The sequence below is a fragment of the Mandrillus leucophaeus genome, unplaced genomic scaffold (assembly GCF_000951045.1).
Source record: "Mandrillus leucophaeus isolate KB7577 unplaced genomic scaffold, Mleu.le_1.0 Scaffold499, whole genome shotgun sequence".
Classification (NCBI taxonomy): Eukaryota; Metazoa; Chordata; class Mammalia; order Primates; family Cercopithecidae; genus Mandrillus; species Mandrillus leucophaeus.
Genome location: NW_012105353.1, coordinates 1,299,553 through 1,315,799, shown reverse-complemented (window position 1 = coordinate 1,315,799; position 16,247 = coordinate 1,299,553). Strand labels below are relative to the sequence as shown.

The following is a 16,247-nucleotide window of genomic DNA, read 5'->3' as shown; positions in this document are numbered from 1 at the left end:
AAAGTATCCAACTCTCCAACATCTAAAAGGTCTGTTTTTTTTTTTTTTTTTTTTTTTAAGAGCGATGGGCTTTTGTTCTGTCGTCAGGCTGGAGTGCAGTGCTGTGATCGTGGCTCACTGCAGTCTTGACCTCACGGGCTCAAGTGATCTTCCCACCTCGGCCTCCCAAGTAACTGGGACTACAGGCGCCCTACAGGCCTGGCTTAGGGGTCTGTCATTTTGTAAATGGCAGGACAACAAATGACATCCATGTTGTAGTGATTTTCAGAATGTGAGACCAGAAGACAGTGACTACTCACCTCCAGGCACCTGCTCCATAAATATCTTAATGTAGCCATTCTCTGACACAGAGCCCAGGTACTGAACGATATTGCGGTGCTTAAGGTACTTGTGCAGGGCTATCTCCTCATGCAGTGGCTGGGAATACCTATTGGGAAAACAGAGCCAGGGTCACCTGCCAAATCCCAGGGACTCAAGACCCACATCTCACCTCAACAGGACCTGCCCCACTGCTGCCCATCCCTTCTTTCTGGAAACTTGCTCTCCTCTGGCTTCCATGAGACTACTCAACTTCCCATCTGTACAATAGAGGATAAGCCTACAGCCACGCAGGGCTGCCAGGGGCCAAGGCATGTCCATTTCCTTAAGCACTTAGTGGAATAGCTGGTATGTGGTGAGTATTCAATGAATGACTGCTATTGTTACTACTGTTATTGTTAGGGCCTGAACCCACCAACCCTTCCTTACCTCTCTCAACAGCCCCTCTTCCTCTGCCTCCTCCCATGAAGAGTGGTCATCCTCTGCCTCCCATGAAGGGTGGTGTTCTGGAAGGTTCTGTCCTCAGCTGCCCTCTTGTCTTATTCTACAGAGTCACCCCAGACCACAACAGCAGCCACCTAATGGGCCACCCAGCCCTGGTCTCTGGCCTTTTTAATCCATTCCCCACCCTTGGCCATTATACTACCTCTTCTTAAAACATACACTTTACCGCATCCCTTCCCCACATAAATTCCACATAAAGACCAGGCTATTTAATGTCATATACAAGGACTTTCAAAGATCAGTTCAGGCCAAGGCTTTAAAAAAATTTTTTTGGCCTCATTTCAAGAGCATTTCACTGCCCTGTATCCTACATTCAAGTCATATCAGACAATCTGTTGTTCTCTGAATATACTTTGTGTTTTAACAGCTCTGTTTTTCCATCAGCATAGGCCTCCTTTTCCGCTAAACAAATTCTTACTCATCCCTCAAAGTCCAGCTCAAAGTTTATCTATTTTTTCAAACTTGCCACAACTCACTAAGGAGAGTAATTCATTCCTCTTCTGTGTTCTAAAAACACTCTGTGTACTCCTCTATCATGGCACTTGGCACTTTCACTCACAGGCAAAGCATCTGCATTTCCCACCAAACCAGCACCATCCTGGGAAAAGGACACTATCCTAGTCACCTTTCAGTCCCCAGTGCCAGCCCAGAGTCTGACACAGAGAAGGTGCCAATCATCGTAAGTTCAGCCTATAAATTTACGGTGCTGAACAAAACAGTCTCTGAAAGGTCTCTTCTGGCTCTCATAATCCCAGGAACTACTGATCAGCAACAAAAAGCTAGAACAGCTATTGCTACCAAATGAAGGAGATGGGACATGCCAGCATTTTCCCCGAATATATACAACTGCAACACCTTATCCATCATGAGAAAAGAGACTGGATGCTGGATGAGGAACTCAAGAGACTCGGATCCTAGTCTTGTTTCTAAACATCCTTGGGAAAGTCATTTAATCTTCCTCAGTCTTGATTTTCTTATTGGTGAAATGAAGAAATGGAAATAGTTCATTTCAGGTCCTGTCTCATAATTCACGTATCATAACATGCTATCGCACTGAAAATCAACAAATAGATGAATGGATGAATGAAGGGTCTTAGAGCTGGCAGAAATCCCTTGCAACTCATCCCCAATATATCAGCAATCACCCAGATAAAAGGGTATTTACACATATTCGTCAGCACTCAGCACTGAAGGCAACCCTACAGCTGTGGTCTGGCACCCCTGTGGACCCTGGGATGATTAATTCCAACTGTGTGTGTAGCTTCTCTACAGAAACACTTGGCAGTCAACATTGCAATGCTCATTTCGCATTCTGTGGGGGTATACGTTTAAAAAGAAACCTTTTTTTTTTTTTTTTTTTTTTTTTGAGACAGGGTCTCACTCTGTCACCCAGGCTGGAGTGCAGTGGCACAATCTCGGCTCACTGCAACCTCTGCCTCCCGGGTTCAAGCGATTCTTGTGCCTCAGCCTCCCAAGTAGCTGGGACTACAGGCATGCTCCACCATGCCCACCCATGTAAGTTTTGTATTTTTAATAGAGATGGGGTTTCACCATGTTGCCCAGGCTGGTCTCGAACTCTTGACCTAAAGTGATCTACCCGCCTCAGCCTCCCAAAGTGCTGGGATTACGGGCTTGAGCCACAATGCCCGGCTAGAAACAAACATTTCTTCAAACTAAAAAAAGTCAAAGAAATGAATAAGCAGTACTAATGGTAGAAAAACAGTCCAAAATCCATGGGTGAGGGTGAAGGGTAGGATGTTAAAAAAAATTCTGTACTGCAAAAATCTGATTTTTTTTTAACTACATGTAATTTTCCGCAATGATGCATCTGAACAAATCATAGCCATTTTCAACTGCTACAATGTGAATTTAAAATAACCCGGTCACATTTAAAAATTATATTTGCACTCAAAAATTAGACAGGCATGGTGACGTGTGTCTGTAGTCCCAGCTCCTCAGGCAGCTGAGGTGGGAAGATCGCTTGAGCCCAGGAGGCAGAGACTGCAGTGAGCCGAGATCTGCCACTGCACTCCTGCCTGAGTGACAGAGTGAGACTTCATCTCAAAAATGTATATATACTTGCAAACAACTACGCAAAAAATGTAAAACTTTAGACCCAGCTGATGGGTGGCAAAACAACAAACATTTTCTTTTAAAATATGATCCTCTGCAATCCACATGCCTCTGAAGTGAAGTTCTTCCATTTTCTCAATCTATAATACACAAAACAAAAGCAGATCACACCGGGTGCGGTGGCTTACGTCTGTAATCCCAGCACTTTGACAGGCCAAGGCGGGCAGATCACTTGAGGTCAGGAGTTTGAGACCAACCTGACCAACATGATGAAATCCCGTCTCTACTAAAAATACAAAAAAAAAAAAAAAATCAGCTGGGTGTGGTGTAATCCCAGCTACATACAGGTTGAGCCACAAGAATCGCTTGAACCTGGGAGGCGGAGGTTGCAGTGAGCCGAGATCATGCCCCTGTACTCCAGCCTGGGCAAGAGAGTGAGACTCCATTTCAAAAAAAAAAAAAGGCAGATCATCCCTATTACAAAAGAATGACAGGTTTTGTGATAACATAATGCTTTCGTCCTTAACTCCTCCACACCATCAGCAGTGGGTATGGGATCTGGGGTGTGGAGATGGCACCCAAAATGTGGAAGGCCCGCCTGGACTTGCCTGCTATCTCTCTCCGGAATTTCTTTGATGGCTATTCGCACTTGATTGCTCAGATCTCGGCCAGCATACACAATCCCATACGTGCCTTTCCCCAAGACAACTCTCTCACCATTTGCATCATGGTCATACTCATACTGAAGAAGGAAAAACAAAAGGACAAAAAAGCATACAACTTGTAGCGGAGAAGCCCTCTAAGGCCCCAGAGTTGTCTAGCAACTAAAAAAATATAAATAACATTATTTGAGTGCCAGGCAAGTCACAATCTTAGCTTAGGCCCTTTTCATTAAATGACTTGAAAGGGGTAGAATTCCCCATTGTTCACGTGTTGATAGTACGACTTTATGAAATGGAATCCAAGAAAATTAAAAATATGGTTCGCACATAACTGGCTCACCTTTTGGAAATTCCTCCCCATTTTAATGCTGCAATTTAAAACTGCTTCTAAGCATGTTGAATACCCCGACTAGGTGTCTTCCTGCATAATCCCTTATCAACTTGTCAGGAAACAAATATCTTTCAATAGCCCAGAAAGGAAGTGAAGGTAAATATAATTAACATTATCTTAATAAAAAAGGAAATATGCTGGGGCTTCCCCACTCTTTCAGGCATACGGATCTAGTAGTAAACACCTCGTACAAAAATTTGATTTACAATTAGCATTACTATTTTGTTCCCCCATCTTCCCATCAAAAGCTGTCACATACAGATGCATTTGATTCTTCTCGATGAATAAAACAAAAGTGACTGTAGGCTGAGCAACACTTATTTAAAGCAGAGAGGCAGCAATCAATTCTTTCTGTTATTAGGCATGATCCACTGCGTCTACTTACAGAAGTGCAACTTACACACGGAATAGCTGGGGGTATGTGGGTGTCCTTTCCCATCTACTTCTAGGGATGCTCATGACAATTAAGATTACTAAAGGGTTGGCCAGACATGGTGGCTCACGCCTGTAATCCTAACACTTTGGGAGGCCAAGGCAGGAGGATCACCTGAGGTCAGGAGTTCGAGACCAGCCTGGCCACCATGGCGAAACCCCATCTCTACTAAAAATACAAAAATTAGGCCAGGCGTGGTTGTTCATGCCTGTAATCCCAGCACTTTGGGAGGCGGAGGCGAGTAGATCATCTGAGGTCAGGAGTTCGAGGCCAGCCCAGCCAACATGGTGAAACCCCATTTCTACTAAAAATACAAAAAGTTAGCCAGGCGTGGTGGCACATGCCTGTGGTCCCAGCTACTCAGGAGGTTGAGGCAGGAAAATTGCTTGAACCTGGGAGGTGGAGATTGCAGTGAGCCAAGATCACGCCACTGTACTCCAGCCTGGGCAATAGAGCAAGACTCTATCTCTAAACAAATAAATAAAATACAAAAATTAGCCAGGCATGGTAGCACATGCCTGTAGTCCCAGCTACATGGGAGGCCGAGGTAGGAGAATCGCTTGAACCCAGGAGGCGGAGGTTGCAGTGAGGCGAGATTGCGCCACTACACTCCACTCCAGCCTGGGCGACAGAATGAGACTCTGTCTCCAATAAAAAAGATTACTAAAGGATCTCCATCAGTGTCTGATGTAACTAGCAATCAGCCTGCTCCATAGAAGACTTTTACCTCACACCTCCCTCTGTTTCCCATACCTGCTGCCCTCAAAGCACCATTGCTTAGTTCATTTCTACAACAAACTCTGGTCCTGACCTAAGAATTCTAGAAGTTAACTCAATTATTAAAATGAATCCTTTTGATATTTTCTGAAAGAAACCTTAAGGAAATCCTTTCAGTCTAACCTGAGAGTACAGAAAATCTCATTAAATTGTAATCACTGGAAGAACCTGAGTGGCACATCTGAATAACTGTGCAAGATTTAAACACATGTACAATGATTTAGTAACTGTGGACTGTATCGGTGCTGTCCAAAAGAGCTTATGATGAGCCTACTTTTTAAAATGATTTTAAAGTTGTATTTAATATACTACATGCACATAGCTATAACTGAAGTCATTTTAAGCATAAATAAAAAAGTCTGCTTCCAGGGGCCAACTAATTCTCTTGTAGTCTCATAAGCATGACTAATTAGCTTAGAGAAAACTTTCATAGGTTGTACACAAAAGGCAATTTTAGTCTAGTCCATGGCCATATTTTTCTTAAGCATTCTGAGAGAATCCCAAAGTAATGAGATTCTTCTACAGAGACACATTAAACATGATCTCTGGGAGCCATGCAGTGATGACTGGCAGGTTCATAAAACATACTCAACAGAGGACTTTTACAGAAAGATGGGACATTTTCTTGAAGCATCAAACACAATCAATAATGTTTTCCATATTCTAGGTCGTCCATGACTCACCTCCAAGGTGTCTCCATCAGTCTCTCCCTCCAGCTCCACTGTACTGCCTGCTGTATTGGTTATCATCTCTTTGACCAAAGAGAAAAATCTAGAACAGCAAATGTCACAAATATGTTGCCAATTCAGAATTGCTCTCGTTCCTTGTTTTTAACTTAGCTTTATTAAACTGTACTTAAATATAAACCAAACTTTTACAAGTCATGGAACAATCGATCCCCTCCTTGATTTGACATGGTACTTTAGTGGTTATCAAATGTAGGGCAACTACCAATGTGATACCTGAATCCCCTCTATACAGTATCTCCACCAACTGGTTGGCCAACTGATGCTTGAGTAGCTCCAGCAACAGAAAACTCATTACCTCCCAAAGACAGCTCATTCTTGGAAGATCTTAATGAGAAATGTTTCCCTTTTATTGAACCAAAGACTTCTTTTATGTGGGTTCCATCCGTAGTTTGCTTACAATTAACCACTTTTCTACATGACACCCCATTAGAAATGCACATAATTTTACCATGTCCCTATAAGTCTTTCCTTTCTGTCCCATCACTGTTTTCCCCAGGACTTGCAAGTTACTCCACTAGCAGGTAATTCTTCAGATGACGTCCCTGTGTTATTATTATTATTTTTTTTTAAAGACAGGGTCTCACTCCGTCACCCAGGCTGGAGTACAGTGATGTGATCATGGCTCACTGCAGCCTCAGCCTCCTGAGCTCAAGCAATCCTCCCACCTCAGCCTCTCAAGCAGCTGAGACTACAGGCACCCATCACCAAGCCTGGCTAATTTTTGTACTTTTTGTACACAGGGTCTCATTATGTTGCCTAGGTTGGTCTCGAACTCCTGGACTCAAATGGTCCTCCCACCTCAGCCTCCCAATGTGTTGGGAGGCATGAGCCACCATACCCAGCCTCCTGTATTATTCTTGAAGTCTAGCCTCAAGACCAGTGTTCAGAGGGGATCTAATCAATGCTAAGGATAGTGGGACCATCACCTCTCAAAGTATAGACAATCTAGTTCTCAGTAAGATACAGGGTGTTGCATAAGGGGAATGGCGAGAAGGAAACGCATAAGGTGGCCACATCATTCTGTTGACATAGAATAAGCTTAATGTTGACCCATAAATCCTTCTCACAAATTCTGCTGGGCCACATGGGCCACTTCCTAGACTTGTGCAGTTGTTTATTTGGATACAAGTCATCTTGACTCATTAGAACATTTTTACTTACAATTCTATCTTAAGATGTCAAGGAGGAATACTGTACATTTCAGGATAATTTCCATAAACCATTAAAATGCTCTTTTTTCTAACTAACCCATCTCACCTTTTCTTCTTCTAATCTTCGAAAGCTGGGAAACCCAACAGTCAGGCTTCTTAAGAGATATATGGTATGCACTCACAGAAGAACTAAGATTTAAAAGACGGTATCAGCTGGGTGTGGTGGCTCATGCCTGTAATCTCAGCATCCTGGGAGACTGAAGCGGGAAGATCTCTTGAGCCCAGGAGTTCGAGACCAACTTGGGCAATGTGGCTGAAACCTCGTTTCTACAATTTTTTTTTTTTTTTTAATTAGCCAGGCATGGTGGCACACACCTGTAGTCCCAGCTACTCGGGAGGCTGAGATAGGAAGATTGCTTGAGCCCAGGAGGCAGAGGTTGCAGTGGGCCAAGACTGCGCCACTGCACTCCAGCTGGGCAACAGAGCAAGACTCTGTCTCAACAGAATAAAATAAAAGATATCAACTGTTCTTTTTTTTTTTTTTTGAGACAGAGTCTCGCCCTGTCACCCAGGCTGGAGTGCAGTGGCCGGATCTCAGCTCACTGCAAGCTCCGCCTCCTGGGTTTATACCATTCTCCTGCCTCAGCCTCCCAAGTAGCTGAGACTATAGGCGCCCACCACCTCGCCTGGCTAGTTTTTTGTATTTTTCAGTAGAGACGGGGTTTCACCGTGTTAGCCAGGATGGTCTCGATCTCCTGACCTCGTGATCCGCCCGTCTTGGCCTCCCAAAGTGCTGGGATTACAGGCTTGAGCCACCGCGCCCGGCCGATAACAACTGTTCTTAAGAATATGGAACAACTGGGACTCTCATACATTGCTAGTGGGAGTGTAAATTAACACGACCACTTTGGAAAACTCTTGGCAGTATCAACAACCGAAGCTGAAGATAAACCTACCCTATAATCCAATAATCCACTCCCAGGCATATACTCCATAGAAATCAACATATATGTTCACCAAAAGGCATATATAAGAACGTTCATAGTCATTTTCTTCATAATAGCCCCCAAACAGAAACAATCCAAGTCTTCATTAATAGAAGAACAGATAAATTGGAACACAATGGAATGCTACACAGAGAAATAACTGATACACACTTCACAGTTGGATCTCATTTTGTTTTTTGTTTTTGAGATGGGGTATCACTCCGTCACCCAGCCTGGAGTGTGGTGACGTGATCATGGTTCACTGCAGTCTCGACCTCACAGGCTCAAGCAATCCTCCCACCTCATCCTCCTAAGTAGCTGGGACTAGAGGGCACACCACCATGCCCAGCTAATTTTTTTATTTTTTGTAGAGACGAGGGTCTCTCTATGTTGCCCAGGCTGGTCTTGAACTCCTGGGATCAAGCGATCCTCCCACCTTGGCCTCCCAAAGTGCTGGGATTACAGGTGTGGGCCACCGTGCCCAGCTATGAATATTATTTTAAGGGAAAGAGGTGAGAAACAAGGGTACAAACTACATGATTCTGTTTATTTGTAGGTCAAGAACAGGTGAAACTAACCGTTGGCGGTAAAAATCAAAATAGTTAACACTGGGGGGAGTTTAATGACTGTGAAGGGGCACAAAGCAACTTCTGGGGTGCTGATCTGGGAGGCGGGTACAAGAATGCAGACACATACAAAAATTTATCAAGTGTACATATTAAGCTGTACACTTAAGTGTACATTACAAACTTTACTTGTTTGTATGTTATACATCAATAAAAAAATTAAAATGTATTGCAAAAAAGGCACTGAGTACTGAATGAGGGTCAAAAGGGCACATTCTGTAGTAGCAAAAGGATGTTCTGCTTAATATTAGGTTTTTAATGGCAAAAACTGCAATTATTTTTACACCAATTTATATCTGGCAACATTTTTTCTACTGTAAATTGAAGGTTATGACCCAATGATTCCCTAGTCTGCTATTTATTCTATTGTGTTTTTGTTTTTGTTTTTGTTTTGACAGAGTCTTGCTCTGTTGCCCATGCTGGAGTGCAGTGGCTTGATCACTGCTCACCGCAGCCTCAACTTCCCAGGCTCAAGTGATCCTCCCACTTCTGCCTCCTGAGTAGCTGGGATTACAGGCGTATGTCACCATGCTGAGCTAATTTTTTTTTTTTTTTCCGTACTTTTTGCAGAGATGGGGTTTCACCATGTTGCCCAGGCTGGTCTCAAACTGCCCACTCAAGCAATCCTCCTTCCTCAGCCTCCCAAAGCACTAGGATTACAGGCATCAGCCACCACACCCAGCCTAGCCTAATCTTTAAATATGTTGTGACAATGATTGTCTGAGACACAATGAATTAAGATTTTCTCAAATTACATGATACAAATAAACTATGAATAAAGGGAACTTCCTCAATCTGATAAAGGTTATCTACGAAAAATCTGCTGCTACCATCATACTTAACGATGAAAGACTAACTTCTTTCTTCTGAAAAACAGGAACAAAATAAAGATGTCCACTCTCACCACTTGTATTCCACATTGTGCTGGAGAGTCTAGCTAGGATAATTAGGCAAGGAAAATAAAGGCATCTAGGCTGGAAAGGAAAAACTAAAACTGTATCTGCAGATGACATGATATTATATACAGAAAACCCTAAGGAGTTCACTAAAGCCCATTAGAACTAACACATGAGTTCAGCAAGGTTGTAAGTTATAAAATCAACATTTACAAATCAAGTGTATTTCTATACATTATCAGTGAACAATCCAAAAGTGAAATTAAAAAAACAACTCCAGTATCAAAATAATAAAATCCTTAGGTACGTATTTAATGAAAGAAGTACAAAATGTATACACTGAAACTACAAAAATATTGTTGAAAGAAATTCAAGAAAACCTAAGTAAATACAAATCCATCCTGTGTTCATGGATCGGAAGCCAGGATGGTTAATACGGCAACGCTTTCCAAATTGTCTAGATATCCAATGTATTTCCTGTCAAAGTCCTAGCTACCCTTTTTTCTACAGAAATTGATAAGCTGATCCTAATATTCACATGGAAATGCAAGCATCCACAATAACCAAATCAATCTTGAAAAACAAGAACGAAGTTGGAGGGCTCACATTTCCTGATTTTACAACTTACTACAAAGCTACAGTGATAGAGAAAGCATGGCGCTTGCGTTAAGAATAGACATACAAAACAATGGAATGGAATTGAGAGTCCAGAAATAAACTACATTTGTGGTCAACTGATTTCCTAAAAGAGTACCCAGATCATTAAATCAGGGAAAGAATAGTCCATTCAACAAATGGTGCTGGGACAACCACATATCCACACGTTAAAGAATAAAGTTGGAACCCCTACCTTACACCATGTCCAAAAATGAATTCAAAATGGGTCAAAAACCTAAACATGAAAGCTAAAACTATAAAACTCTTGGAAGAAAACATAAAAACCATAGGACACCTCAGGTTAGACAAAGCTTCTAAGACAGGAGCCAAAAGCACAAATGACAAAAGAAATAAATAGGTAACTAGTACTTCGTCCAAATTAAAAACTTTTGTGCTGCAAGTAATACCATCAAGAGAGTGAAAAGACGACTTACAGGATGGGAAAAGCATTTGCAAATCACATCTGATAAGGAACTTGCATGGAGAAAAAAATACATTTTATATACATGTATATATCACTCTTAAAATCAATAATAAAAGGATAAATAACCCAATTACAAGTGGGCAAAGTTTGGAGATAGCTGGCAAACACCACTTTCACCAGATGATCCAAGTTAACATCACCAATAATGACAGACAGATATTGCATCCCTTGTTATGAGGCACTGAGAAGGACACATCATTTCTGTGATATTCCTGCCAAATACATAACATCAGTGTACTCGTGAGGAAACGATAAACAAATCCAAGTCAAAGGACTACCCAAAATAAACTGTCTGTACTCTTGGAAAGTATTAAGTCAAAAAAGACAAAGAAAGACAGATGATGAACTCTTCCAGGTGAAAGGAGACTATGTGGACATGACAACTAAACGCAACATATGATCCTGGATTGGAACGTGGACCAAAGAAAAACCTTTTGTTTTGCTATAAAAGACATAATTGGGACACTAAGTAATATTTGGATAAATGTTGTAGATTATAGTACTATATATCTTAATTTCCTCATTAGATAACTGTCCTGTAATTACGTGAGTATCCTTGCTTTTACAAAATACACTCAAGTATTTACAGGTAATGGAGCATTATGTCTACAACTTACTTTTAAACAGTTCAGAAAGAATAACCATATGCACAGAGAGAGAATGTAAAACCAATGTGGCAAAGGGTTAATCCTGAGAAATTCTGTGTAAGACATATATGGAAATTCTTTGTATTGTTTTTTGAAACTTTCCTATGGCTCTGAATATTTTCAAAAATAAAAAGTTTAATTTTTTTAATTGGGCAAAGAATTTGAATAGACATTTCTCCAGAGGTATGTAAATGGTCAATAAGCACATGAAATGATGCTCAGTATCATTAGTCATCAGGAAAATGCAAATCAAAACCACAATGAGATTCCACCTCACATCCACTAGGATTATGATACTCAAAAGACAGATAATAACGAGTGTTGGTAAGGACGTGGAGAAATTGGAAGCTGCATACATTGCTAATGGGAATATAAAATGGGGAAATGGTCTGGGAGTTCCTCAAAAGGTTAAATGTAGAGTTACCATAAGACTCAGCAATTTGACTCCAAGAGAAATAAAAACATGCCCTCACAAATACTTGCACATGATGCTCAGGGAAGTATAATTCATAATTGTCAAAAAGTACAAACAACCCAGATGCCTACTGGCTGACAGATAAACTGTGGTATAGCCATACAAAAGAATATCATTCAGCCACAAAAAGAAATGAAGTACTGATACGTGTCACACATGGATAAACCTTAAAGAAAATTACGCTAAGTGAAGGAAGCCAGTCACAAGAGACCACATACTGTATGATTCCATTTATATGAAATGGCCAGAATAGACAGAGCCATAGAGACACAGAGATTAATGGTTGCCTAGGGCTGGGGCCAGGATAGGGTGAGGCTGAGGAAATGAGGAGTGACTCTATGGATACTGGGTTTCTTGTGGGGTTGATGAAAATATTCTAAAACTAGATTATGGTGTTGATTGGAAAACTATGACTATACTAAAAAACGCTGAATGTTATGTTATTTAGTTTTTTAAATGGAGTTTCACTCTTGTTCCCCAGGCTGGGGTGCAATGGCACAATCTCGGCTCACTGCAACCTCTGCTTCCTGGGTTCAAGTGATTCTCCTGCCTCAGCCTCTCAAGTAGCTGGGATTACCGGCATGAGCCACCACATCCGGCTAATTTTGTATTTTTAGTAGAGACAGGGTTTCACCATGTTGGTCAGGCTGGTCTCCAACTCCTAACCTCAGGTGATCCACCCTCCTCAGCCTCCCAAAGTGCTGAGATTTACAGGCGTGAGCCACTGCGCCTGTCCAAGTTGTATATTTTAAATGGCTGAATTGCCTGCTATGTGAATTATAGAAAATTTTAGAGCTTTTTTGAGATGTAAGTTAACATTTCAAGAAAGACAGTAATAGCAAGTAAATATCTTTCAGAACAAAGGCCCTTTAAAAATGATTCGCCATAATTAGATTGCAAATACCTGAATCAGCTGTAACTCACCTACTGCACTGCTCTTCGGTGGAAAAGTAGATTTGAAAGTCATCAGAATTATCATGGACATAAAGAAAACAACACCGTTCATCAAACTTTGATAGACTGTAAAATTTCAAAGTATAATGTTTATACATAAGTTATGATACCCATTCTAAATCTGTGAGACAATCTTTTCTATTTTATCAATTTCTGAAAGATTCATTAATGTTTTAACAAACACCCCCTAAGTGTGCCTTTTATTTCTCTATGAAATTTAAATACCAGAGACATTTATCTTGCTTATATTTGAGTTGGTATTTATCAATTGACCTTAGTATAAACTTACTCTTAATATAATTCAGTGCTAAGCAAAGCATACGGGCAACAGAAAAGGGAGCAAAATATGGTTCTCTGTCCTCAAGGGGCTTATAATCTCATGAAAAAGAAAGTCAAGGTATTTGTGAAATAATTTATTGTGGTATTAAGGGAATTTCTAGATTCAGAAAATATCAGGATACAGTATTTGTGACCACACAAGGAAAATGGAAATAAATATGGCATTGTAGCTCAAGAAAGGCCTTTAAATGTTTGTTATCTGGTCCATCTCCACCCAGTGTCTGTACCTGACTCTACAGCTCATCCAACAAGCAATATTCAGCTTGCCTGGACACAGCCAGTGACAGGAAAACTGCTAGTAGATTGTATGTTAGAGAGTTCTTCACCCACACTGGGCCAAAGCCTCTGCAGTGGCCTTCATGCCAGGAGGTATTATGGAGAGGAAGACTATATTCTCTTCTATAATTGTCCCTTCAAAAACTGAAGCCACTTTATCTCATCCTTTCTAAGTTATCTCTTCCTGAGATCCAAACTGTCCTAGACCATTCTTTATGTTATAGATTGCATGACAAATACTGGGTTGGAACACCAAGAGTACAGGGGAGATTCAAGAAGAATTAGATTATAAGTGAGCAGGTTTTGAAAATCAATCTGTAAAGCAACTACCACAGTTAGTTGGAGAGCCTCTGGAATGCTCAAAGTATACTCTTCAGGTCACATCAGTCCCGGGGAGGGGTGGGACGAGGCTGATACGCCCTCAGACCCTTTGTAAATTCCCACTGATGGCTGAAATGGCACCTAGAGGTATCTCTATGAGGAGGCACAAACAGAAGGTCCTTGACTACTTCCTCTAACACAATTACTAAGTAATACACTTTGGAAAATCTTTGCCAGGCACAGTGGCTCACGCCTGTAATCCTAGCATTTTGGGAGGCTGAGGTGGGTGGATCACTTGAGGTCAGGAGTTCGAGACCAGCCTGACTAACATGGCAAAACCCTGACTCTACAAAAAATACAAAAATCAACCAGGCATTGTGCCACACGCCTGTAGTCCCAGCTACTCTGGAGGCTGAGGCAGGAGAATCGCTTGAACCCGGGAGGCAGAGGTTGCAGTGAGCCGAGATCATGCCACTGTACTCCAGCCTGGGTGACAGAGCAAGACTCTATCTGAAAAAAAAAAAAAAAAAAATCATCTACTAGCAGATTTTCTGTCACTAGCTATGTCCAGGCAAGCTGAATATTGCTTGTTGGATGAGCTGTAGAGTCAGGTACAGACGAGGACAGAGACCATATTTTATTCCCTTTTCTGCTGCTTTGTGTATGCTTTGCTTAGTGTATTTCAAATTGCCTTGTATTTCCTGGGCAGTATCACCCCAACGCACTACTTTGTACTTAAATTATTTCCCTCCTTTGAAGTGATACTGACGGTACTCTAATTTCAATACTGATGTTTCCAGGACAGGATCACACTGTGTCTGGAAATAACTGGGGATTCATTCAGTGGCTGAGGTAGCCTCAGAATCAGAGAAAGGAATGTTCTAGTCCAAGCCCTTTATTTGAAGAAAATACTTAGAGCAGCTGAGTGACTTTCCTAACATCACACAGCAAAGAGAGATTAGAACTCACATCTACTTCAGAGCCAGTCTCACCCTCGAATGAACTGCCAGGGTGACAAGTGCAGCTGAGATGTTTAGCCCTGCTCGGGTGAGGCCACACAGCTCAGGCCCAAATGGTTACCACTCCTGATCCAAAATGCCAAGAGCTACGCCTCTCCCCAGAATACACCACCTCATGCCCTCCCTGAAAAAAATCTCCCGGCTCCATTACTCTGTCCACAAGATCCCAACCCAAGTGTCGCTACTAGTCATCTCCTGGCTTCAGTTCTCAGAGTCACTGAGCACTTGAACATCTTTGGCTCAAAAAAGATACATCTTCTCTTCCTACAGATCACTTCTTTTAAAAAAAAAATGACACAAGTGAGTTTAGTCTGCTGAGTATGAGCAAAGCTACTCTATTATAACAATCCAAGAAGTTCTTACCAGGAGTACACTAGTATTAATAACTAGCTCAGGCAGGACAACAAAACAGAAGAGGACATTTTGGATTCCATTAAAAATAACAACATTCCATATTATGAATAAGTGGAAACATTAAAGTGTATAAAACAGTATCATCATTTGCATTAAAACAGTAACTCCATTTTCTCCTATGTTCTTACCTTATTCCCTTTATGGAAGAGGCTGTAAAATTCCATTCGTGCATTTGTTTCTGCAAGTTATCAAAGACAGAAGTCAATAGTTTGAGTTTTTTTTAAGCAAAAGATTTTTTTGTTTGTTTCATTCTATGGTCAATCATTTCTGCTATTTTACCTGCCAGTAGTGATTTTTTTTTTACAGGTTAGAGCAATAAACCTTGTATAACTTGGAACACCAGAAACATTTTCCTATGTATTATAAAAATTCGTTTGTATCTCTAATCCAGTTTAAATGATGTAAATTTGAAATAATCTAAGTTTCAGATAGAAATAATAAGCATAGAATAAACACACAGTGAGAGGCTTTTCCTCTTCTGTCAATATAGTAGGCAAACTCTAAAACAAGCATGAGAACAGCCCACCTACGTTGAATGACTTGCAAAAATACTGGGAGAGGCAAGACTGTGGCAGATACCTTTCAGCACTCATCAGTCTTCCTCTTCTCCCTGAACAGAAAGCTGAACTACATTTCCCAGCCTCCCTTGCAGCTAAAGAGATATACAGTGGAGTTTTGACCAATGGGATGTGAGCAGGAATGCCGTGCATCGCCTGCAGGCATGACTCATAAACTCCACAGCAACCCTCTATTTCCTCTTTCCCCATACAGTGCAAGATGGAATGCCCCCCAAATGCCACCCTCTACAACCTGGATATGATATGAGGCATAGATAAACTTTTATCATGTTAAGATATTGAGATTTGGAGGCTGTTTGTTTTAGAAGCTAGCCTACCATGACTAATAGAAAAACTAACGGGGGTTTCAAGCAGCACCAAGTTGCACTTACAAACAAAAACTAACTTGGTCCCCTCCCTTCACTACCATTACACTTTGCACAAAGCTAAGCCTGAGAAGGAACATCTGAAACTCCAGTTTTGGAAAATCCATAGGCAACAACATCAATACATCGCCAACTGCAGAAAATAATTTTAA

The 16,247-nt window shown here is 41.3% G+C and overlaps 1 protein-coding gene across 1 annotated transcript in view; it reads right to left on the bottom strand.

Moving 5' to 3' along the window:
* Positions 1–16,247, bottom strand: part of MAP3K15 (mitogen-activated protein kinase kinase kinase 15) — a 133,969-nt gene that overhangs the window by 35,347 nt on the left and 82,375 nt on the right. Inside the window, exons 11-15 of the mRNA XM_011995799.1 lie at positions 15,281–15,330; positions 12,754–12,849; positions 5,842–5,929; positions 3,504–3,637; positions 300–427 (exon numbers count right to left, since the gene is read on the bottom strand). Coding sequence (XP_011851189.1) covers positions 300–427; positions 3,504–3,637; positions 5,842–5,929; positions 12,754–12,849; positions 15,281–15,330 — 496 coding nt within the window. The remainder of the gene's footprint in view (positions 1–299; positions 428–3,503; positions 3,638–5,841; positions 5,930–12,753; positions 12,850–15,280; positions 15,331–16,247) is intronic.